Source organism: Alexandromys fortis, unplaced genomic scaffold (assembly GCF_014885135.2).
Source record: "Alexandromys fortis isolate MF-2015 unplaced genomic scaffold, M_Fortis_MF-2015_v1.1 scaffold_4, whole genome shotgun sequence".
Lineage (NCBI taxonomy): Eukaryota > Metazoa > Chordata > Mammalia > Rodentia > Cricetidae > Alexandromys > Alexandromys fortis.
Window position 1 is genome coordinate 768,682 of NW_026067944.1, and position 24,152 is coordinate 792,833.

Genomic DNA, 24,152 nt, shown 5'->3' on the forward strand with positions numbered 1-24,152 from the left:
GATTGATGCTGTGTGTTCTGTCTAATGAGGTAGGATGTTCACATCGCATTGTATTTTTTTACTCCATTTGAAAACTAATTTTTATTGTAAAAGGAGTTGCCACAATTAAATAGCACCAAAAAACTTAAATGTTTTCAGTTTCTCCCCAAACTCGATAGATATATCAGAAAAGAGAGCTGCTTCTAGCAGGAAAAGAAGGTCTCTGGCCTGTGAATCTGAACAGAAGGAAGACAAACCCCTAGTTTGTTTTCTCTGTGTAGTTCCCATTGGTCCCGAAGGAAACATGTCAACATACCACTAAGTTCTATGGAAATGCAAAGTTGGTGTCAAGTTTCACAGCAGTGTTGAAGGAGCGATGGGGCTGTGTCCCGCCACCCGGCTAGCTTTACACCCGGAATAACTACACTGAAACTGTATTCTTTTAAACACTGCCTGGCCCATTAGCTCTAGCCTCTTACTGGCTAATTCTCATATCTTGATTAACCCATTTCTAATAATCTGTGTAGCACCACGAAGTGGTAGCTTACCAGGAAAGATCTTAACCTGCATCTGTCTCAGAGAGGAGAATCATGGTGACTGCCTAACTCGGCTTCTTTCTCCCAGCATTCTGTTCTGTCTACTCCACCTACCTAATTTTCTGTCCTATTAAAGGGCCAAGGCAGTTTCTTTATTAACCAATAGACAGATGACCCTCCTCCATCACAGCAGGGTTTTCTTTTACCTCCACCAATATCTCTTCACATACACACTCACACGTGCACACACACACATGCACACACTCACACACGCACACATGTGCGTGCACACTCACACACACACAATGCACGCACACACACGCACCCTGTCTTCACTGGGCATCTGCTCTGTTTTCGATCAGGAGGATGTGGGCTGTGAGAAGTTCTACTTTGGCTTGAATGAGTACAGCAAGTCGCTGCAGTGGGGGGTCACCAGCCCACTCCTGAGATGTGACGAGACTTTTGAGAAGATGGTGAGCACACTCCTAGAGAGGTAAGGAAAGACAGCTGCTCCTTGCTTTAAAATGTCTGCTTGGTCGTGTTACAGTGGTTCTGATGATGCTCGTGCAAACGGCACGAAAGGGCTGTCTCAGAGTGGCCTGCGCTCGTGGGCTCATATGACCATCCAAGGGAAACAAACGCAAACTGGCCTCAGTGGGAGAATCAGCACCACTTTTCACAACTGTCCCCCTGCCAGCTTCACCATGGGTGTTGAAGGCCACACCCCTGAGCTCTGGCCAGTCTCTGACATTACATCCCTGACTTTGTCCCTGTTTGCCGGTCACTGTGGACAAGTATCCCTAAACAGCTCCCTCAGAGTGAAACTTTTCTTTGGAAACTCTGGCTATTTACTGAAGCGTTTGAGTGTGTTCTATCCTTGGGGCCCATCATCTGGTACTGCCCTTCATGGCTAAGAGTCTCAAATCTCTCTTAAGAAGAATTCTTTCTGCCTTGCTAGCCCTCCTTTTATCCCTCAGCTCCAGGTCAAACTCTTGTGCTTTGTTTTTCTCAGAACCTGATTCATAGACTCAAAGCTAAGGTAAACTCCCTTCCTGCCCTCTGCCCCATACTTTGTGTGACCATCCCAGATTGGGGAGGGGGTAAATTAGACCTCCTGGTAGCTCTAGTTTTTTAATACTGAACCTGATTAGGTGGAGTTATCCCTTTAACAGTCTACCCTATCATCCTGGAAATGTTTTAGAGATAAATAAAAACAAGTGAATAAAAATAAAAACAGTCCAGAGAGATACAGTTGTGTCAGGGAGGGCTCAGAGTAGGAGCCAATACTGTCACGGCTGTTGGACTTCAGCAACCATAACCAATGCTGTGTCATTAACCTTCACGTGACCCTGGAGTTTCACAGCCTCCATGACCAACCCTGTATCACACTTCCCATGATCCTAGAGTTCTACCGCCTCCAAGAGACACCTTTTTACTTTCCTATCCAGTTCCTTCCCTGGTTTAGAGCGTGTCTCTCAGCCCAGTAGTACCACAAGAGTGCACAGCTTGTATTTTAAAAGGTGATTCCAGCAACTTCAGTTATAGATTTTGTAATTACAAAACCACTACTATAGTTTAATGCAAATAGATTGAGGAAACTTCCCTGTTAGGTCCTAATTTTCTCTGTGTCAAGTATAAATGTCTGCATTTTGAAGCTACTATTTGTTGTAACTTTGTTTTGCTTTGTTTTGTTTTAAACATGAGCCAACAAAATAACCCTAAGCTTTAAATGTAGCTCATCTGTGGTTTCTTCCCTCCAGCGTTCTGCCCAAGTTTACTGAACTGAAAGCCTTAGCCCAGACTGGCCATCTGCAGCTTTCTGTGCTTTTCCACCTCCTAAAGCCCCGCAGTGCAAGAACACAGTGACAGAGACCTGAACATAATGAAGACCCAGTTCTGTCTCCAATCAGCCTCAGTCTAGAACAAGTAGCCGAACTCTCCCCGTCTCTCACACTCATGCCCCTGTGGAAGCTGGAGCAGGTCACTACGGCCACCGTTAGTGCATTCCTCCCAAAATGCTTCAAAACTAGCATGGCTATGCTAGTTTCTTAAATGCCCTAGCTGGCATTTGACCCTTGGCTTTTCTAGGCAAACTCGTGAACATCTGTTCAATTTTAAAGAGGATTATAAAGTGAAGGTGAAATCCCCTATTAGTCTACCTGCCCCTGAGCTCCTCATGAACTGCCAGCTGGTGGCCAGGAAAAGGGGGCCAGACTCCTCAGCCCTTTGCCAGGGTCTGGGCACCTCTGCCAACCCCTGCACAGTCCTGCCTTGCTGGTGCCTGCTTTCTCAACCCCTCATGCAGCCAGGGGCCTCTGCTCTTTGGTGATCAAGTCTTTGGATATTCCCTATCTAGCCTGCAATGCTCCCAGCTCAGATTTTCTAGTCTCTGGTGATAAAAGGCCCACCACTAGGGGGTGCTCCTTCTTCAGCCAGCTCCAATTTTTCCAGCATCAATTTATTTTTTTTGAAAGATAAATTTCTGCTACCCATAGAGCTGACCTCAAATTAGCAATAATTCATGTGCTGGCACATCACATTTTTTGCTAGTTGTTTTGTTTGTTGTTGTCGTTGTTGTTGTAATGGCATCTATTATGCAGCCCAGGCTGGCTGAGAATTTGCTGTGTCTTCCAGACTGGACTTAAATTTTCTATCTTTCTGCCTCTGGCTCATGTGCTGGTGTCACAAGCATGCCCTGTCAGTCCAGCTACAGTTACCCTTTCTGCAATGTCTGATACACCAAGAATAATGACAGCAGTGTCTTTTCCCTTGCTGGTATCTGAGAAGTGAGCTGGCAACGCAGGGGCCATGTGTCCAGGCTGCAGCATGGGGTTAAGATCTGGGGATTGAGACTCGTTCACAATTAACCTGCACCGGTCATTGTGTCTCGGTTTTTAATGAGCATCCCAGTTGCCGGTGGGAGAGGGGGCTGTTCAGCAGCAGGGCTTGCTTCTGTAAGTCTGACATGGGCAGTCTGACAGTTCTAACTGCCCTGTGCAGGTGCTGGTCCACTTTGAGAAGGTAGGGCCTCTAGGCCAGCCCCAAACCCTAATCTATCCATGGATCCAAGGTTACTCTGCTCTGTAGTCCCTCGCTTCGATGTCCCATCTGCCTTTTACCGTGCCTGCACTGCGTGCTAGCTGCCTGTGCTCTGTCGTAGGTACCCCAGGCTGCACAGCATGGTCGTACGCTGCTATCTTCTCATCCAGCAGTACTCAGAGGCCTTGATGGCTCTCACCACCATGGCATCCCTCCGAGACCACAGCACACCGGAAACACTCAGCATCATGGATGACCTCCTCAGCTGCCCAGGAAAAGGCAAGAGTGGCCGGGGACCCATGCTCATCATCAGAGTGCCCTCCGTGCAGCTGGCCATGCTGGCCCGGGAGCGACTGCAGGAGGTGCGGGACAAGCTGGGGCTGCAGTACCGCTTTGAGATCATCCTGGGGAGCCCGGCCTCTGAACTCCATGTTGCAGCTCACTTCGTGGCACGATTAAAGGTCAGCAAAGGACAGGCATGCCTTTCGTTTCTATTTTCTGGGACTCTTGGATAAATGGACCACCCAGATAACTGAGTGGGATAAGATTTTGCACATGTGTGAGTTTGACCTCCCTGGCCAGGTGAACACTTTTCTTAATTGAAACCAGTCTCTGATGATCCCATCAGATCCCTCATCCTATATACGTGCAGTTGGTCCCCATGTTCTTCAAGCACAAGTGCAAAAAACGAGATGACCTAATTTGCCCCAGTATTCTCAACCTGGCTAGAGATGCATCTGGCCCACTACCTTCTATTTCCTCAGAGAAAGGGAAACGGTTCTCCTCACTAATTCTTTTCTGTGCATCTGGCCTATGTCAGCTGGTGGCTAGCCAGTAACACTCCATCCATCTCTGCGCTCCTCTAGAGCAACTTTCCAGCTCCCTTGCATGTGGATTTCCCAACTTGTTTCTTTTTATTCTCTTTGACCCCTGGTGCCAGACTTTTGTCTGTGTCAGTTTCCAGAGTCCTACAGAGAAAGGTGGAGTATGATCTCCCGCGTACCCAGGGACTGCCTGCCTGTTCCCCAGACCTCCTGTCAGGCTGAACCAACTACCCTTATGCCTGACCCAGGCTTCCCGAGGACTTTCATAATCTTACTTGTCTTGACGTTAGGAAACATTTCATCAAATGTCCACATTTCTATTGATGTGGCTGAGCTAGCTACTGTACATCTGAGTCAGACTGACACGATGTCCCCACTGAATATTAAATGTGAATATTAAATGTGATGTGGCTGAGGTAGCTACTGTATATCTGAGTCAGACTGACACGATGTCCCCACTGAATGTTGAATGTGAAGTTAAACTGGGTTATGCATGACCCTAGTTTGGCATACACTTGTTGAAATGAAAGTGCGTGGCCTTGAAGGATTTGAACCATATGATTTCTTTAAGCTCTGACTTGGAGAGTAGACTTCTATTTGCTATTCATAAATAACTTTCCAAATGTTGCTTTCCTGTTGTATTATCTAACCTAAAAGGAATAACCCAAGATACTTGATAAGCAACTAGAACAAGTAAAATTATCCCCAAACAGAAATTCAGTCAGTAGCAATGATCACATCTGTGTTCGCAACTTCTGGGAAAGAGTGGATTTTTAGAAATCAGACCTCCATGGGCTGGAGAGATGGCTCAGAGGGTAAGAACACTGATTATTCTTCCAGAGGTCCTGAGTTCAATTCCCAGCAACCACATGGTGGCTCACAACCATCTGTAAAGAAATCTGGTGCCCTCTTCTGGCCTGCAGGCACACATGTAAAATAAATAAATAACTTTAAAAAAAAAAAAGAAAGAAAGAAAAAGAAATCAGACCTCCAGCTTCACTAGAGAAGTTTCTCCCAGTGTGTAGGAGAATGGAGCTTATGCCCCTAGCTTGAGGCTGTCATCTGTCATTGTGGTCACAGGGTCCAGGGAGCGAATGAAGCCTGAGTGGTGGTCTTTTTATTCGAGCTAGTTGAGAAACGCAGACACTGTGTCTCCACTGTCGCTGAAGGCTGAGCAGCTCAGGCGGCCTTCAGACCTGGGTTTTCTTGTGAACAGATGTGTGTCATTAACCTCCATGTGTGGTGGAGAAAAGTAAAGTTATAGTCAAAGGCCACCTTACAGAAACCCCTAGGGTGAATCGCCATGTACTGGTGCTGTCCTCGTGGTACCGCGACTAAGACTCGGGGCTTGAGGCAGGCTGAATAAGGAACTAGAAACAGTAAATACACAACAGCACTCTGGGGAATTACACACCTGCGGCCAACAGGGTGCTCTTGGGTCGGCCCTGATTCTCCTCACACAGTCTTGGGTCATTTGTTTAGAAGGTGAGTATAGGTCAGTGGGTTATAAAAATCTGCCTCTCTGCTCATCACTCATCCCTGAGGTCAGGGTCCCTGGCAATGATTAGAGAAAGGGGACACTGGCTGTGTGCATTCTGGGTGGGGATCACTGTTCTGAGAATGTGCCATACGTGAAGGGCATCCAAGGCAGTAGGGTCTCCTTCAGTTATCTGAGTAGCAGCTAGACAGATGCATACGAGGGTCCCAGATTTTCAGATCCCTCTGGTCCTCGGTCTCTCTTTCTTGTGCAACTGGTGTGAGGGAGAAGACGAAATCCTGTGAAGTGCTCACATCTAAGCAAGACCCCTCTCACCAGCTGGCTCCTGACTCCTAACCCCCCTCATCATTCTCAGAAGGCAGGGTGTTCTGGGGAAAATGCAACATTGCTCCTGTTATATGACCTCATTTTTTTATATTTAGTCCTCTTTATCCTATTATGCATTTTGGTTAATTAGCAACCATTAGAATTTAACCTAGGACAGATTAAAATTTTAGCCTTAAATTGGGCGGTGGTGGCGCATACCTTTACTCCCAGCACTCAGGAGGCAGAGGTAGGCGGATCTCTGTGAGTTTAAGGTGAGTCTGGTCTACATAGCAAGTTTCAGGACAGGCGCCAAAGGTACTCAGACAAACCCTGTCTCAAAAAAACAAAACACAAACAAAAAAATTAATCTTAAATAAATCAATCAGTTTGCTCAACAAGCATATGAAGCATCTATATAATTGTCCCAGTAAGGAGCTGAAACTAAGTTCAGTTCTTGTCCAGTCTTTTATGTTGACTTAAGTGCTTCCTGGACAAAAATCACTCTGGTCTGTAGCTCCAGGAAGCAGCCACTCGTTCATGAGTCGCAGTTTGATGGGGAAGCATGGCACAGTGGGCTGCCTGACAGTTACTGGTCAAGAGTGAGATGGGATGTGCTTGCTGCTCTTTGGAGAAGCTCCTCAAGTGATGAAACCTCTGCCACACTACTGGCATCCTGGTTCTCTATCCTTGGCGGATTCTAGAACCTGACATGTTGCAGGGGAATTCCCACTGTCAGGACAAGCGTGAACCGAGCATGATGGTCGCCTAGTCAAACAGCTCCTTGTCCAGGCCCAGGAGGAAGACCTGCCTCTACTGGCATGTGCCAGGGTCACCCAGTGCTCTGTGCATGCTGGGAACTCGTGTGTGTGTGTGTGTGTGTGTGTGTGTGTGTGTGTGATATAAATATGGGTACCCATAGAGAGATCAGATCCCGTGAGCTGGAGTTGCAGGTGGTTGTGAGCTGCCTGATATGCCTAATATGGATACTGGGAACTTAACTCCAGTCCTCTTACAAGAGAAGGAAGTACTCTTTAACTCCTGAGTCATCATTCCAAACCAAGAATGAATTTTTTTAAAAATGTATCTAGAATGGTGGTTTTATTTTATTTAATTAAAAAAGTTCCATAAAAAATATTTGACCATGTTTTCCCCTCCCCCAAATTTGTAGGTAAATAGATGGAGCTAGAAAAAAATCATCCTGAGGGATATGGCCCAGTCCCCATGTTCTCTTGTATGCAATGTTAGCTTGTGCTATGATCTGAATAACCACAGAGGTTAGGTAGGGACCAAGTAAGGAATCGGAGACACAAGAGGAGTTCCCAAGGAAGGGGAAATAGAATATAGTGTTACAGAGACAGAGGGGAAGTAGGGAGGGGGATGGGAGAGAAGCACAAAGGAATATGGAGAGGGACGACTAACACTGAGGTCATTTGAGAAGCCACATGGAAACCTGCTGTGGAGCCGCCTGATCTGTCTTGATTGTCAAAGACATAGTCTCTGAAGCTATGGATGGTTATGATGTGTGTGTGTACATGTGTGTGCACACAGAGAGAGAAAATAAATTGGACGTTAAGTAAAAACTTTAAGAATAGCATGGGTCCTTTGAGCAGTCTTCATTTCCCCCTTTCCTCCCTTCCCTTCAGTCCTTCCAACAGGGTCTCAATATGTAGTCCAGGCTGATTCTGAACGCAATCCTTCTGCTTCAGCGTCTTGACTGTTGGGATCACAGGTGTATACTATAGTGCCAACTCTCATTAGGAATTTTCTAGATCTCGATAAAGCATTAATTGAACCATTATACTATCTCTTGTCTAAGAGATTTCACTCTATTTTGAGCCTAAAAAAGGAAATGTTTTTAAAAAGCATGTTACTTAATAATTATTTTATAATAAACAAATATAATTCACAGTAACTTTAAATTAAATATGAATTATTAAAAATAATTATAATAGCTTAATTTTTTTATTTTTTGAGACCGGTTTTCTTGTGTAGCTTTGGAGCCCTTCCTGGAACTCATTCTCTACACTTCGAACTCCTCCTATAGATCCACCTGCCTCTGCCTCCTGAGTGCTGGGATTAAGGAGATGTGCCACCACTGCCTGGCAATGTTTTATTTTATTTTTTATTTGAGACAGATTCTAAGTATGTATCCCTGACTGACTTGAAATTAATGTAGACCAGACTGGCCCTGAACTCAGAGATCCATGTGTCTCTCTGCTGACACACTGAACAGCAGCTTCCTTCCTATTTGTTTGCTAACACATCTGGAAAGGACCAGAAGTCCTCTGTGTGATCCCCAGCACTGCTGATGCAAACCTGCAATCTCAGACCTTGGGAGGTGCAGGCCGGAGAATCAGATGTCCAAGTTCATCTTCACGCACGAATCATCATCAAGCACGAATAATAATAACCCAGAAACAGATATTGGGGTTCAACCTGAAAACCAGAAAAGCAAAGCAGCCAAGTCACTAGAAGTCTGACCTCTACCACAGCTGGGCGACCGCAGACTAAGCAGGCACAGCCTCTCTCCTCCCGTTTTATTCTGTGCTGGGATTAAAGGTATAGGCCACTACCACCTGCATTGCTTTCTGCAATGTGTAGCCCAGGGAGGCTTTGAATTTACAGAAATCCATCTGCCTCTGTCTCCCAAATCGTGGGATTAAAAGTGTGTGTTACCACTGTCTGACCTCTTGTGGCTTAGCTTTGCCCTTCTGATATTCAGGCAAGCTTATTTATTAAAAATAAATATAATAACACTATACCTGCCTCAGGTAAAAACTAAACAAACTTATAGATCTTTCAAATTGGGTTTTTCTTCCATCACTGATATGGTTGTATTTTCAAGATTGCTGCCTAACTATTAAGATACTGCATGGATATGTATTTGTGGTCATGCATGAGAAACTGGTGCTTTGTGGGCACTGTGAAATCAGAGGAAGATTGCAGGGGTCTCCAGATACGAACAGTTGCCTTTCCTTTTGATTCAGCCTGGTCAGGCTTGAAAGACTCTGGAGGCCTTGAACCAACTTGTCAGGGTCGGGAATTGAACCTAGCAAGTTCTACCACTTATTCCATTCCCTGGTCCTCTTTTATCTTTTATTTTGATACATGTTTCATTAGGATGCCCACAGGTTGGCTTTGAACTTGGCATCTTTTCCCCTAGCCATGTGAGTAACTGGGTTTATAGATCTACACCTCCAGGACAGTTATTTTTAAAGTCAATAAATGGAGAAAGAGAAAAATTAATGACCAGAATTGGGGCTATCTTCATTATCTGCTTGATTACGAGGTTTTGGATGAGTTTTGAGATTCTTTCTCAAGTCCCTGACAACTAAAACCATCCTTTCTCATCACTCGAATCCCAGAGTTTGTCTATTATATGAAAAACTCTAGTTCTCAGTGCCAGAGCCAGAGGGCAGGTGGCCTTGGCCTGTGCACTTTACGTCACCAGAAGTACGCTCCAGTGTGTTCCTCTGGCCTGTGGAGCTAACGAATGACGTATGCCAATGCCTATCTATGCTACTAAAATGGAAGCTGAGGTCCATGCTCGTAGCAGTGCTTTATGCTGGCTTGGAAGGTAGCAAACGCAGTGGGGTGTGCCGCCCACACCTGTGGGGTCAGCAGAGGGGGTGTGCCGCCCACACCTGTGGGGTCAGCAGAGGGGGTGTGCTGTTCATGTCTGTGGGGTCAGCACTTAGATGAAGGCAGCAAGATAAAGGGTTCAAAGTCATCCTTGGTTATAAAGGGGGTTTAAAGCTAGCCTGGACTACTTGAGACCCTATCTCAAAGATCAAAACCCTGTCGCAAAGAACAAAAACAACCACCTGTACATGGTCTACACACTTAGGGGAGGTGGTCAGAAAGCTTGGTGTATCTATAGCCTTTATCCAGAAACATTTTTTAAAAGATATAAATCTGAATGAGGAGCATTAATGATTTCTTCTGTATCTCTTCTACAGACCTGGAGAGGAAATGACCAGGAAGACTGGACCCCTCGGACTTACCAGGACTTGGAAGGTCTGCCCTGCATAGTGATATTAACTGGCAAGGATCCGCTTGGAGAAACTTTTCCCAGGTAAGATGTGATCATCAGCTCAGTGGCGCCACAGTTCCTCAGCTGAACTGCCAAATTATTGATGAGCAATTTTAGTTGTTTGGAGGTAACTGTTTCATGCAGGCACCAAAAAAAAAAAAAAAAAAAAAAAAAAAAGAACCTCATTCATTCTCCCTTTCAGATTTCCAGTTCTGGAATGGGACACAGTCATGAAAAGTGGTTTTGCCCCAGAGCAAGGCAGCTAGAGAGGCTGAGAGGAAAGGCAGGGATGGATGGATGGATGGATGGATATACATTCAAATATATATAGACATATAGATGATAGATTGTAGACAGATTATAGATAGATGATAGACATCTTTAGATAAAGCACTTTGTTAATCTGATGTCCAGAGGATCTAGGGACTATAGACTGAAAAGCAAGAGCAGTAAAAGCATCAGCTGAGTGTTCCCATGGTGTCAGGCCACACTGCGAAGGGTTCCCATGTGCTATGCCACATCACCCTGACAAGCCAGCCCTGTCTACTAAGCCTTTAGCTTTTAGAGATGCTGGAGCCTGAATCCAGGGCCTCACACATCCTAGGTAAGTTTTCTGCCATTGGTCAAGATCTCGAACCTCCGTCCTCTCTATTTTATACTTTGGGGGCGTAGAAGAAGCACAGAGAAGGATGGCAAGCTGAAAGGGGAGAGAGCCGAGATGTAAAGCAGACTTAGATAATACTGTGGTCTTCACCATCCCACAGATCGCAGGACCTGCAGGCATGCTAAGAACTCTGTGTGGGACGCTGTGTCGCTAATGCAGTTCCTTCTGTGCAGGTCTTTAAAGTACTGTGACCTGCGATTAATTGACTCAAGCTACTTAACTCGCACGGCCCTGGAGCAGGAGGTGGGCCTGGCATGCTGCTACGTCTCAAAAGAGGTCATCCGGGGGCCTGCTGCTGCCTTGGACCTCAGTGGAAAGGAGGGCGAGAAGGCCCCCACCAGTGAAAATGACTCTGAGGAGCTGCTCATTGACTTGGAGCGACCGCAGAGCAACAGCAGCGCTGTCACGGGAACCTCAGGTCAGAACTCTCCTCCAAAACACCCCCAAGGTTTCCAAGGACTTCCAAGGACAGGGACCTCCTCTCTAGGCTTCAGCCACTGGGGAGGGTGCATGGGAAGCAGGACAGCTGAACAGCCACAGCTTTCTCTGCGTGTAACCATGAGCTTGGTTTGCCTCACAGCCTGTACTGTGCTCCCTGATGCTTCTCCATCTCCTTCCAGTTACTCCAGAACATAGATTTGCATAAATACCTTGTTTTTAGGCTAGAGATGGAAGCTATAAGCTTGTAATAGGTGACTTAGTGCCTGGCACAAATGTTTATAAGGATGAACGCATGGATGGATGGTTGGATGAAGGGGTGGACGGATGGATGGACGGGTGGATGGATGGACGGGTGGATGGATGGTTGGATGAAGGGGTGGATGGAGGGGTGGATGGATGGATGGATGGACGGGTGGATGGATGGGCGGGCAGGAAGATGAAGGAAGGGGTGGATGGATGGTTGGATGAAGGACATAGGAATAGATGGATGGCTAGTTATCCTAAGTACTTACTGGCAAGTGTTTGTACACTGCAGGCTTTTCAGAGGCTACTAGTTGATTACAGGGCCAGGTGTAAATTTTCTTTTAGTAAATATAGTAAATGCAGCCCTACTTTCAGACTTTTTTAAAATTATGAAAGTAATACAGCTTCATACAGATGTACAGTAATACAGCTTCATACAGAATACAAAGGTAAAAGGAAGAGACTACGGTGAAGCACACCACCAAAGGGAGCCATGCATCCCCTTCATTTTCTAAATCAGCATGGAGATCAGCATCACTGGACACGCCGAGAGAAGCACCAGTCTTTCTATGATTCTGTTAGCAGTTGTTGGTTGACTCCATACCCGTGGGCCCTCCTGTCTGTAGTGACCCAGGGCCTAGAGGAACATGAGACCCACCCTTCTCTAGGCTGTGCCCAGCTACTCTCCCTCAGCAGGGTCATTTTGTTAACTTCTCATCCCTGTCAATTCAAGTACAAGGTAACAAATGAAGGGAAATGTCATATCTAGGATCTTGGGATTATGAGGTCAGAAAGTGACGTAAGGGGATGGGGCAGGACTGTCCCTTTCCCAGTGACTCATTTAAAAAAGAGATTTTAAAAATTCTTACGTGCATGTATATAGGTATACCACATGCGTACCCGGTGCCCATGGAGGTCAGAAGAGGACATCAGGTCCCCTGGAACTAGAGTTACTAAGTTGTGAGCCTTCATGTGGGTGCTGGGAACTGAACCCGTCTTCTACCAAGAGCAGGCTTCCTTAGCAGCTGAAGTGTCTCTCTAGCTACCCACAAATGGCTCTTTAGTCACACCCTTCTCCACTGTCTGCCCACGCACCAATAGTGTCCTAACTTACATTGCTCTGGTAAACCCACTGAACATTCAGACCCCAGCCGGGGCTCCCTCGGGATGGTGAGGCTGAACGTGGGAGGCAGGCTCCTTCACACCACTGCCACCAGGGGTTTCCATGCCAGAAACACCGACGAACACGTCCTGTGTCTTTCCACAATGTCAGAATTTATTGCTAACAAACTCACAATGTTTGGTGACTGTAGTGGCAGCAGCTTATCATATAATCTGCCTTCCTTGGTTGCCTGACTAACGCAGACTCTATTCTGATCTTAGTTACTAATATTATTCTCATATCACACAGCACACAGTAAAATGTGTGTGTGTCTACAGATGTGTATAAAAGGGTCACAAAGAAAACAGGTTAAAGAGGTTGCAGCAAAGTTCAAGAGGGTTCAGAAGTGGGCTGAGAAAAAGCCTGAATTAAAACCAAACCAGATGCTGGGTGGTGGTGGTGCATGCCTTTAATCCCAGCACTCTGGAGATAGAGGTAGGCGAATCTGGTCTACCAGAGCTAGTTCTAGGACAGGCTCCAAAGCTACAGAGAAACCCTGTCTCAAACAAACAAACAAAAACACCAGACTAAAGCCAGGAGGGAACTGTTGTCAGGTCCAACCGTAGAGTGTGACTGCCAGGTGAAGGCTGAACCAGTGACAGAGAGCAGGAAGCTTGGCCCAAACCTTTAAGAATAAGGAGGGACAGCAGGTCTCAGATGACAGGCTGGTGCAGGGTCACGCCATCGCAGTATTAGGCCAGGCAAGGGAGCGACCTGTACTCTTTTCTTGATCTTCCAGGAAAAAGTTATTGGTCATTCTGTGCTGAATGGGTGGTGACCAACAGATGGTCCAGTTTCTCGGCCCACGCAGGGGCTGCAATCATCCTTCTCCCCTAAGATGGCGAGGAGCACTGTTTTTATATACACAACATGGAGTAACTTAAGAGTAGGGCACCATGATCTCAACAGTTGGAAGCCCCCAGTCACAGGAGCAGGAAGGAGGCTTTCTTTCTCAGAAAAGTATTTTTAGTTATCTTTATTTATGTGTATGTGTCCAGGGTGGGGAGTGTGCACATGAATGCTGTGCCCACAGATGCCAGAGGCATTGGATCCTCTGGAGCTGGAGTTTCAGGCATTGGTGAGCCACCTCACACGGGTGCTGGAGTTAAACATGGGGCCTCTGCAAAAGCAGCATATGCTCTTACCAGCTGAGCCCTCTCTCTAGCCCGAGCGAGGTTTTCTCCCATAGCCGGGATTAGAACTGGCTCAGAGAGGGCCTTCAGTCATGAGTATTTAGAGGTTCATCCAGCAGAGCAGGAGCAGGTCTACTTTCTAACTGCTCCCATGGCGACATCCCTATCCTGGTTTAGGAAATGGCTCTAGCCTGGGGAACTCAGCAGAAGTGGAAGGCTCTCAGCCCACCAAGGCAGCAAGTGTCACAGTCACAGATGACTGTGGAGCCATCTGAAAGAGGAGGTGGGAGGACTCTAGAAAAGGAACAATGGATGACAAAGTGACCTTGTGAACCCTGCCTGGCTTCCCAGAGAAGGGTGGTCATCCAGGAGACAATGTGGGAAGGAAACCAGGGGACACTTATAGTTGTGTCTCCCATGAGCACAGCAGCCAGGGCAAGGGAGCTGGAGGAGGCAGTCTAGAGGCCCAGGCAGAGAAAATATTCCATCGTTGTCTGCGGTACCTAAAGCTTTTTTTGTTTGTTTTTTGGATCCCCCACCCCCCAGCCTTTAACTCCTGACCTTGACACTGGGGAGTGGGGAGAATAGGACGAGCCCCACTGTCCTCTTCCAGGTTCCATCATGGAGAACGGGGTGAGTTCCTCCAGCACAGCTGACAAATCCCAGCAGCAGCCTCTGACCCCCAGTGTCCGGCTGGATGAAGGGGTCTCTGCCAGCACCGCTGTGGTTGGAGAGAGCCTGAAGCAGGAGTGTGACTCCCTGGGCCTTCCAATGGCCAGCAGCACCACCTCCAAGCCTTCTTCCACCTCACCCTCAAGTACCCAGGCTCTTGCATGGTCAGGGCAGCCCTCCAGAGGCTGCCGGGGTCTGCACACAGCCTTGCCCCCAGTGGTGATCTTATCCAAAGCTGCATACAGCCTGCTGGGATCCCAGAAGGACGGCAGGCTGCCACCCTCCTCGTCCCTGCTACCCCACGCCGATGTGGCCTGGGTGAGCTCCCTGCGGCCAGGCTTGCACAAGGACATGGGCAGCGAGGAACAGTCCCTTTACTACCGCCAGTGGACCTCTGCCCGGCAGCACCACGCGGACTACAGCAACCAGCCAGACCCCGCCTCAGGCGCCCGGACCTTGCACCCGAGGCGCTTGCTGCTCACTGGGCCCCCCCAGGTAGGGAAGGAACAGGGCAGGCTTTGTCTTGGCTGTAGGGGGACAACAAGTTGGGGGTTGGCAAGGGTGGCAGAAGACCTCATTCCGACCTCAGCTAAAGAGCCAAAGTGTGAAAGAAATCTCTTTTCTTCTTCCTTTCCCTCTCCTACCCTCCTCCACCCTTCCTCAACTAAAACTATCTCCATCAGGTGGGAAAGACTGGCTCCTATTTACAGTTCCTTAGGATCCTTTTCCGTATGCTCATTCGACTGCTGGAGGTGGACGTGTACGATGAGGAGGAGATAAACACAGGTGAGGCTGGACACTACGGTCAAGGCCTGAAACCCAAGAGCCAAGGTTGCTTCACCCTCTGAATGTCTAGGGTAGCTAAACTACAGAGTTATCATGAGATTAAAGACAAGATACTCAGCAAATAATACCAAGTGAACTGTGGCTCTCAGCCTCTGGGGCCTCTCTCCAGGGTGCAGCAAGCTGCTGGGCACAGCTGTTTCATCAGCTTTCATAGGTGCCCAGATAGGTAAACCCTGTGGTCCTTCCAGCCTGCACTGTGCTCCTAGACACCACAGCCTTTGATTTTACCCAACATGTGGCTACAAAGGTGCTGCAGTGTCCCCTGAGCTGTCACTAGCAGAAGGGCCTCGCTTTCTCCTTTTCCCATCACTCTGGTGACGGTAGGAAGTAACGCCTCAGCAGCAGGATAAATGAGCTTGCTAGCAAGCGTGAGAGCAAGCAGGCAAAAAGCAAAAGATCCCTTCTTCCATATCCTTTGCTGTACACTGCCACCAGGAGGTATGGCCCAGAGTTCAGGTGGATCTTCTGGCCTCAAATAATCCAGTCAAGAAAATCCTTCACAGGTGTGCCTAGCTGCATGTTTTTTTTTTTTTTTTTAATTGACTTCAGATGCAGTCAAACTGACAACCAAGATTAGCAATCCTTGTCTCAAATTTTTATAGACATGCTAGGGCCATGGAGACAGTGCTAGGGCCATGGCTCAGTGGTAGAAAGAACGCTAACAGAATCATTGCAAAGCTGAAGCTGAGAATTTTGATCATCCACATAAGTATGTGTCTGGAGCACTGGGAGACTCTGGTCTTACGGGTTAGGCATTTGTGAACTGAGCTAGTGTGAGTCTGTGAACTACTCAGGGTGAGGAAGTCTGAAGGAATGGTCTGGTGCCTTCTACTTTGGGATAAGAACTTGTTTCAGGGCTGAAGAGATGGCACAGATGTTAAGAGCATTTACTGCTCTTCCAGAAGACTAGGGTTCAATTCCCAGCATCCACGTGGCAGCTCACAACTGTCTTAACTCCAGTTCCAGGCGATCTGGCCCCCGTCATACAGACATACATGCAGGCCCTGAACATAAATAAGTTAATTAAAAATAAAAGCAAAAAAGGGAGAGCTCATTTCTTAAAAGTGCCTTTGTCACAACGTCCCAGGCTTTGCGCTTCAGAGTGGTGGGTCGGAGGGAGAAAGTGGGTCCACCTGTCCTGTGCCCTGCCCTGCCCTAGATCCCAATGAAACCTGCGGAGTGAGCAAGTCAGAGCACGAGCCCTGGCCTGACATTGAGACCTTCAGCAAAATGCCTTTTGACGTCAGTGTGCATGACCCCAAGTACAGTCTGATGAGCCTGGTCTACACTGAGAAGCTGGCTGGGCTCAAACAAGGTGGGTATATGCAGAGCCAGGCTCTGAAGTTTTTGAGGGGATCTAAAGCAGGATTTGGGTAGGGGAGGGAGTAATTCTGTTTTTCACTCTTACACATGAACACATATCTTGATTTTTAAACTTGCTTATCAGGGTTCAAATTATATAGCTCTTTGAGCCAGGCATTGGTGGTGCATGCCTTTAATCCCAGCACATGGGAGGCAGAGACAGGTGGATCTCTGTGAGTTTGAGGCCAGTCTGGTTTACAGAGTGAGTTCCTGGACAGGCTCCAAAGCTATAGAGAAACCTGTCGTACAAGAAATAAGCATTTCTTTCTAAGCTTTATGTGCATGCCATGGAGATAACAGTTTCTCATCCCTTATACACAGAAGTAATAAAGGAATATAAAGTTGAGGAGCCCCGGAAACGAGAAACCATGTCTATGATGCTGACCAAATATGCGGCCTACAACACCTTCCACCACTGTGAGCAGTGCCACCAGTATATGGACTTCACACCCACCTCCCAGGTGCAGCGGTTTGCCCTTGTGGGAACTCTGTTGCCACCTTGTATGTATGGGGGACAGGGAGGATGAAACGTGAGACTCCTGGTTTCAGGCCCTAGAAAAACAATATAAACTATTACTTAGCAGTTGTCTCTTCCTTCGATGTGCTTCTTAGTACAGGAGCTCACTGTTCCAGGCTGGCCTCGAATACACAATCCTTTATACTGAGCAGAATTATAGGCATGCCTACCGTGCCTGGTTTTATTTTCTCATATTTTGGGCACCATGGATACATCTCGGGACCTTGAAAATGATTGTTAGACATTGTAGCATCCCCAGCCCCTTTGGCGTCTTCCCACACCAAAGGAGAAAGCAGCAGTGCTGATAGCAGCGCCTACTTTGGGGGAGAAGCTCCATGTCATGTCCCCATTTCTCTTCTTGAATTTTATGTCCTGGCACCGAGCATCTGGGACCCTGTTGCTTCTAGGCTGTGCTGAGCAAATTCCCCAAACCAGTCACTGTTGTAGCCATTCTTGGAAGGCTCCTAGTTTGTTGACGATTCTTTAAGTGGTGTGTGTGTGTGTGTGTGTGTGCACGCACACGCATGCATGTGTGAGCTGGTTCCCTCACTCCGCCATCGTGGGCCCCAGGGATCGGTGGCAAGCCCTGCTGAGCTATCCCACTGGCTCTGTTCACAATTCTTCACAGGATATAGAAGAAACAAGTGCCTTGGCCTATGAATTATGTGTTTAGAAATTTCCTACATAGAATCTCCTGACATAGTTTCTGTGTGACTACAGTCCAAGTAATAGATCCCCTCATTTGTGATGTGGAACTAGAATCTGTGGGAAGAACTTTGATTATTTTTTTCTGAAACGTAATATTTAGGTTAAAACTATTAGGAAACCTACGTGGATTTTAGGTGCTGATGAAAATTTGTTATGTATTAAATCAGTTATTGGCTTCATTGTACAGCCCATACATAGAGTTATACTTACGCATGGAGACAGGCTCCTGGACACAGACAGCTTAGATATACTTGGCTTCTATGAGTCACGTGGTCTTTCGCTGATGTCAGTGTTCTGCACCAGATGTTGGAAATCTTCCACTGTCCACTATAACCAGAAAAGATGGAGCCACAGGCACACTTTTAATCCTAGCCCTGCTCTCTAAGAGCTGAAACTTAACGTGTCCACTGTGATTCACAGAGGAGAGTCCTCTGTGCCTGGGGCCTTTGAGGAATGCGTCTCTAGCAGGGCTCCACACTTGGTTCCTGCAGCAGTGACAGCTAGAAACGATGAAGCCTTTTCCACATTGCCCCTCAGCCAGAATGTCTGGGGCACTAACTCATCTCAGCTGCTTGTGTCAGAAATCTCAAAGAATGGCCTGGAAGTCAGGAAACCATATACTGATCATCCCTCTCTTTGTTTGCAAATCTAGATATCTGAGTCTACCCTTCATGCATTCACCTTTTCCTCTTCTATGCTGGGAGAAGAAGTCCAGCTCTATTTCATCATTCCAAAGTCCAAAGAGAGTCATTTTGTCTTCAGCAAACAGGGTAGACACCTGGAAAGTATGCGGCTGCCCCTGGTTTCGGACAAGGTGGGCTAGAGCTTTTGGGTATGAGGGCTTTTGGGCCCTAGGTGGGTCCTCCAAGATTCTCATGCCTGAGGGTTTTACTTTCCCATTCTGCTCTCATTGTTTTCCTTTCACAGAATCTAAATGCAGTCAAGAGCCCTATTTTCACTCCTTCCAGTGGTCGCCATGAGCACGGACTCCTAAACCTTTTCCATGCCATGGAGGGCATCAGCCATCTTCACCTCCTGGTGGTTAAAGAATACGAGATGCCACTGTACCGGAAGTACTGGCCCAACCACATCATGCTAGTGCTTCCCGGAATGTTCAATAATGCTGGCGTGGGTAAGATGAGGAAGATGATGGGAATTCATTCTCTTGACTGCATCTTCCAAACGTTGCTCATGGTCCTCCTGACCATGGGTCTTTTAATTCTGAGTCCTTCCTTCTCCCACTTTGTAATCTTGTAGACCCTAACGTTTTTGTTCAAGTTTACAAAAGTTTTAACTTCTGAGGACCAGTAAGGACTAAGTCGCTGGGATGGGACAGGGAGTCTTCGAAAAGTGGACTCCCAATGTTCCTGGGCTGGACATTCTAGGGCCAGAATGTATCCATGAGAAATTTCCTAGGGAGGGAGGTGACGATGTATGTGATTTAGAGAGCTCCCTTCTGTGTCTCCTGCTAAGGGCACAAGGCAAGTTCTAGTCCTGTCAAGGAACTGAAGGCATTTAGGTTATGGAAGTATTTTAATTAATTATTGTATGGTAAGGGTTAAATTTTAGCTTTTCGTGTGGTTCCCAGATGTTCCCCCAAGAATGGCATTGGCACCCTTGCTGTCTATGAGGGTTATTTCTTGGCTCTCTACAGCCCCGTCTTTATGTCACTAACACATGGCTTTAGGATTGAAAGGAAGAAGTATAAAACCTGCACCTTTTGAAAACTTCAGACATATTTGCATACTTGTATGGATTATGATAATGTATATAACATATAATCAAATCAGAGTGTACATACTTTCTCTAAATAGGAATTGCTCTCATGTATTTGGAGTTTTGTATTCTTCCAGTCATTTTGATATGTATAATGTTGTTTTAACGAAGCTCATCAACTATGCTATAGAAAACTAGAATTAACTCCTCCTGGTTGGGGCTCTTTGCTGGACTTTCCGCACTTCTTCCTTTCTGCCCTTCCCAAGCTTTTCCACTGCGCTCTTCTGTCTCTGGCTGGATTTATCTATCTAACAACCTTCAGTTTCATCCATGTTGCTACAAGTGTACAAGTGTCAGGGTTCCTTCTCTGTGTAGCCCTGGCTGTCCTGGAATTGCTGTAGACCAGGCTGTCCTTGAACTCAGACATCCACCTACCCTCTGCCTATTGAGTGCTGGGATTAAAAGTGTGCACCACAACACCCAGCTTTTTTTTTTAAGAAGCCAATTTTTGGTTCATTTCTTGCATTTGAAATACTTGATGACATCCTTAGCCTGAGATTCTTTGCCACAGTCCATTAAAAAAAAAAAAACTACATGTAGCCAGGCGGTAGTAGCACGTGCCTTTATTTATATTGTTTATCTATGGGAATCTAGGTTGACCTCATTACTGAAGATGTTGTGAATAGACATGGGGCTGCAAGTGTCTCTTCAGTATAATGGTCATCTCTCTTCTGGATATACGCCCACCAGCAGACTTGCTGGCTCACACGCACTTCCAGGTTCAGTTTGCTTTAGGTAGGACTGTGCACATTTTCTACAATAGCTGCCCCACCAGCTCACAAGAGAGCCCTTCCCTCTGCATTCTTGTCACCATCGATTAGTTACTTCATCATGTTTTATAACTATGAACATTGGGCATCTTGCCATTTATTGGCATATCCTTTTATTTTCTTCAATATTTTGTGTTTCTCACTGTACTATCTTTTGCCTCCTTGATTAAGTATATTCCTAAGTATTCTACCTTCTCATGTTATACCAGAACTAAATTCCTGAGACTGTTCTTTTAAATTGCTGAATTCTCTTATAGTTCTAACAGTTTCCTGTGTATTTTTTCCACGTAGCTATATTGTTGGGGAACATCGTTTTATTATTTTGAGATCATTTTCCCTTTCTTGCCTACGGGCTCTGGCTAGACATCGTTTTCTTGCTCCTGACCATAGCTGAAAAACCTTTGCTCTTTCTTCACTGGCTGCCATGCTGCTGTCCGTTTGTCCTGTGTCCATAGAGTGCTGAGGATGCAAACACAGACTCTCTTTTTTTTCTTTTTTTTTGGTTTTTCGAGACAGGGTTTCTCTGTGGCTTTGGAGCCTGTCCTGGAACTAGCTCTGTAGACCAGGCTGGTCTCAAACTCAGAGATCTACCTGCCTCTGCCTCCTGAGTGCTGGGATTAAAGGTGTGTGCCACCATCGCCCGGCTTAAACACAGACTCTTGAGGGGAGATGTTCCTAAGTCCTAGTATTACCTTGAGCTAACCCTGTTTGGGGTTCTTCCATACACTAACTAGCCCTTTTTGTTATAATCTACATTTTGTTTCATTTTAGGGTGACCCACTTATAAAATTTAGCTAGCTGGGTGGTAGCGCACACCTTTAATCCCAGCACTTGGGGAGGCAGCAGATCTCTGTGAGTTTGAGGCCAGCCTGGTCTACAGAGCAAGCTCCAGGATAGGCTCCAAAGCTACACAGAAAAACCCTGTCTTGAAAAACAAATAGTAATAATAATAAAACAAATAAAGTTTAGCTAATTCCTCTAACTTACCGCTAACATTCCACAGAGCGTATGTCACATGCTGACCACATATAACTTCACCATCACTTCTTTTAGAGGGGAGGAAGCCAAAGCTCAATAGAATTGACTGAATGAGCCTGTCTCTGGCCTATTCTCTTGCTCTGTACCACACACCTACTGTGTTTTACTATCTTTTCCACAGTTCAGATCTAGGATGGGTGCCTGTTTCCAGAATCGCCATAGGTGCTGTTACACTCTTCATTCATCAAGGCTCTGTCTTCCTCTCTGATGGATGTGCAAGTGATTGTCTCTAAGAGCAAGGCCCTAGTCACTAATGTCATTTGCTGTATGCCGTGTCCTTTGTCCTATCAGGGAAATGGAATTCTTCAAGTATATTCCTCAGATTTATTTCTGGCCGTTCACTAGACTTAAGTGAATCTCTAGTAATGGGCTCCAGGAATCTGTATTTTAAAATACATTTCCAGTGACTCTTTTGGAGATTTTTAACACATTATAAAGCATCAGCCCTGGTGCTGCCTGACGTGGGTGCTAGGAACCAAACTAGGGTCCTCTCAGTTTCTTTCTAACATGCCCCATCCCTGGATACCAGTGGAGGTCATGTGACTGGTCTGGGTGAAGGATGTCAAGCTGTGGTTGTCTGCTTTTCAGGTGCTGCTAGGTTCCTCATCAAGGAGCTGTCTTACCACAATCTAGAACTGGAAAGGAATCGCCTGGAGGAGCTGGGAGTCAAGCGGCAATGTGTCTGGCCTTTCATCGTTGTGATGGACGACTCCTGTGTCCTGTGGAATATTCACAGCGCTGAGGAGCCAAGGTAGTGACACTCCAGGAACTTGTGGGAGGTGGGGTTGGGGGGGGGGATGACAGACACTTCCAGGAACGTGTGTGTGTGTGTGTGTGTGTGTGTGTGTGTGTGGAGGGGTAACACAAAGACCCAGACAAAGCACTTTCAGCTGTAGTTGTATTTGGGAGTAAAGAAGAGACAGTTCTCCTGAGCATGGTGGATTCTAAGAGCACTTAGTAGGTCACTGGTGGTTCTTCTAGACAGTGTGTCATTAAGTTCCTGGGCCATTTCCACATTTTGGTATTCGTTAGCTGCAAAAATCTGTACTTAGGAGGCAAAGGCAGGATAACCGCTTTGAGTCTGACACCAGCCTGGTCTACAAAGCAAGTTCTAGGCCAGCTACATAGTAAGACTATGAAAAAACAAACCTGTTCCAGTGCTGCGATCCACTTCTATCGCCAGCCTGACTACTGCAGTGGAGAAGTCATGTGGCCTCTGTCTCGAGCTCACCACTGTAATACAGCTGAAATCCCGTCTTCTGGAGTCCTAATAGTCCTTCACAGTGCTCGGGGAATGCTGACTACTGAAACAACTGTGAAATTGCCCCAAACTCAACAGTGCCCCCAATGAAATGCTGATTTCCTATCATTACTTCTGTGGATTTGAAATCAATAAAATGCTCATATAGTTATTACATGTAATGATCAGAACTGGCCATTTCTGTACTCCTAACCTCTGTCATGTCTTTGTTAACTCATGTTCATTATTCATGTTGAAATATGAGCTGAATTCCTTTCTTATCCAACTATTTTTTTTTTTTTTTTTTTTTTTTTTTTTTACATTGATAACATACACTACCAAAGGCCATCTTTTCTGAGTCATGACAGGCAGTGTGACTGGAGTTGACTTTCTTAATATAAATAATCTTACTACATCCTTTACAGCATTCCTAATATATAGTAGCATTGGTTCTTTCAGTAACATTTATTGACATTTTCTATAAACTAACTTTACATTTTACAGCCAGCCCACAGAAGCAGGAATCTCCAGCAAGAATGTGTCCTTGAAGAGTGTCTTGCAGCATATTGAAGCCACACCAAAAATTGTCCACTACGCAATCCTGGGCATACAGAAATGGAATAGCAAGCTGACATCTCAGAGCCTAAAGGCTCCATTCTCAAGATGTCATGTGCATGATTTCATTCTCCTCAATATAGACCTGACTCAAAATGTACAGTATGACTTCAACAGGTAGGGCAGTCCTCATGGATGCAGGTCACCATGGCATCTGCCAATGGATGTCCACTTCAGCCTCTTCTGCCTTGAATCGCCAAGCCCCTTTCAGCTAACTCCCCTGGCCCAGAACTCATTATGTGACACAGGCTGGCCTCACACTTGTGACCCTCCTGAGTGCAGGGATCACAGGCGTGTGTCACCTAGCATGACCTAGACTTGATACTGGAATGTTAGCCACTTGATTACTCAATAAACTGTTGAATCAATACTGATCCATATGTGGACCTATGAATGTCCAGTATTAACCCCATATTCATCCTCAGAACTAAGGAGGAAACCACTCTCTCCAGTGCTGTAAGACCCACAGAAGGCAGCAGTAAGGCCTCTTGAATTGATCATACCCACATTCCCAAGAAATCTGAAATGGTCAAGGAATGATATCAGAAACCATAAAGTCTTTTTTTGGGGGGGGGGGGGTTCAAGACAGGGTTTCTCTGTAGCTTTGGAACCTGTCCTGGAAGTAACTCTTGTTGACCAGTTTGGCCTCGAACTCACGGAGATCCGTCTGCCTCTGCCTCCCAAGTGCCATCACTGCCCAGGAGAAACTATGAAGTCTTAATATCCACCCCAACCTATAGCTATTAGAAT

General features: G+C 46.3%; 1 protein-coding gene across 12 annotated transcripts in view; it reads left to right on the top strand.

Moving 5' to 3' along the window:
* Positions 1–24,152, top strand: part of Greb1l (GREB1 like retinoic acid receptor coactivator) — a 265,843-nt gene that overhangs the window by 229,006 nt on the left and 12,685 nt on the right. For 7 of the 12 annotated variants that reach the window (XM_050148816.1, XM_050148811.1, XM_050148818.1 and 4 more), the window contains 12 exons: positions 878–1,008; positions 3,676–4,015; positions 10,142–10,257; positions 11,053–11,297; positions 14,472–15,025; positions 15,214–15,316; positions 16,536–16,691; positions 17,060–17,199; positions 18,616–18,777; positions 18,891–19,095; positions 22,136–22,298; positions 23,292–23,519. In XM_050148816.1, coding sequence (XP_050004773.1) covers positions 878–1,008; positions 3,676–4,015; positions 10,142–10,257; positions 11,053–11,297; positions 14,472–15,025; positions 15,214–15,316; positions 16,536–16,691; positions 17,060–17,199; positions 18,616–18,777; positions 18,891–19,095; positions 22,136–22,298; positions 23,292–23,519 — 2,543 coding nt within the window. The other 5 variants (XM_050148822.1, XM_050148819.1, XM_050148821.1 and 2 more) reach the window with 4 other exon arrangements.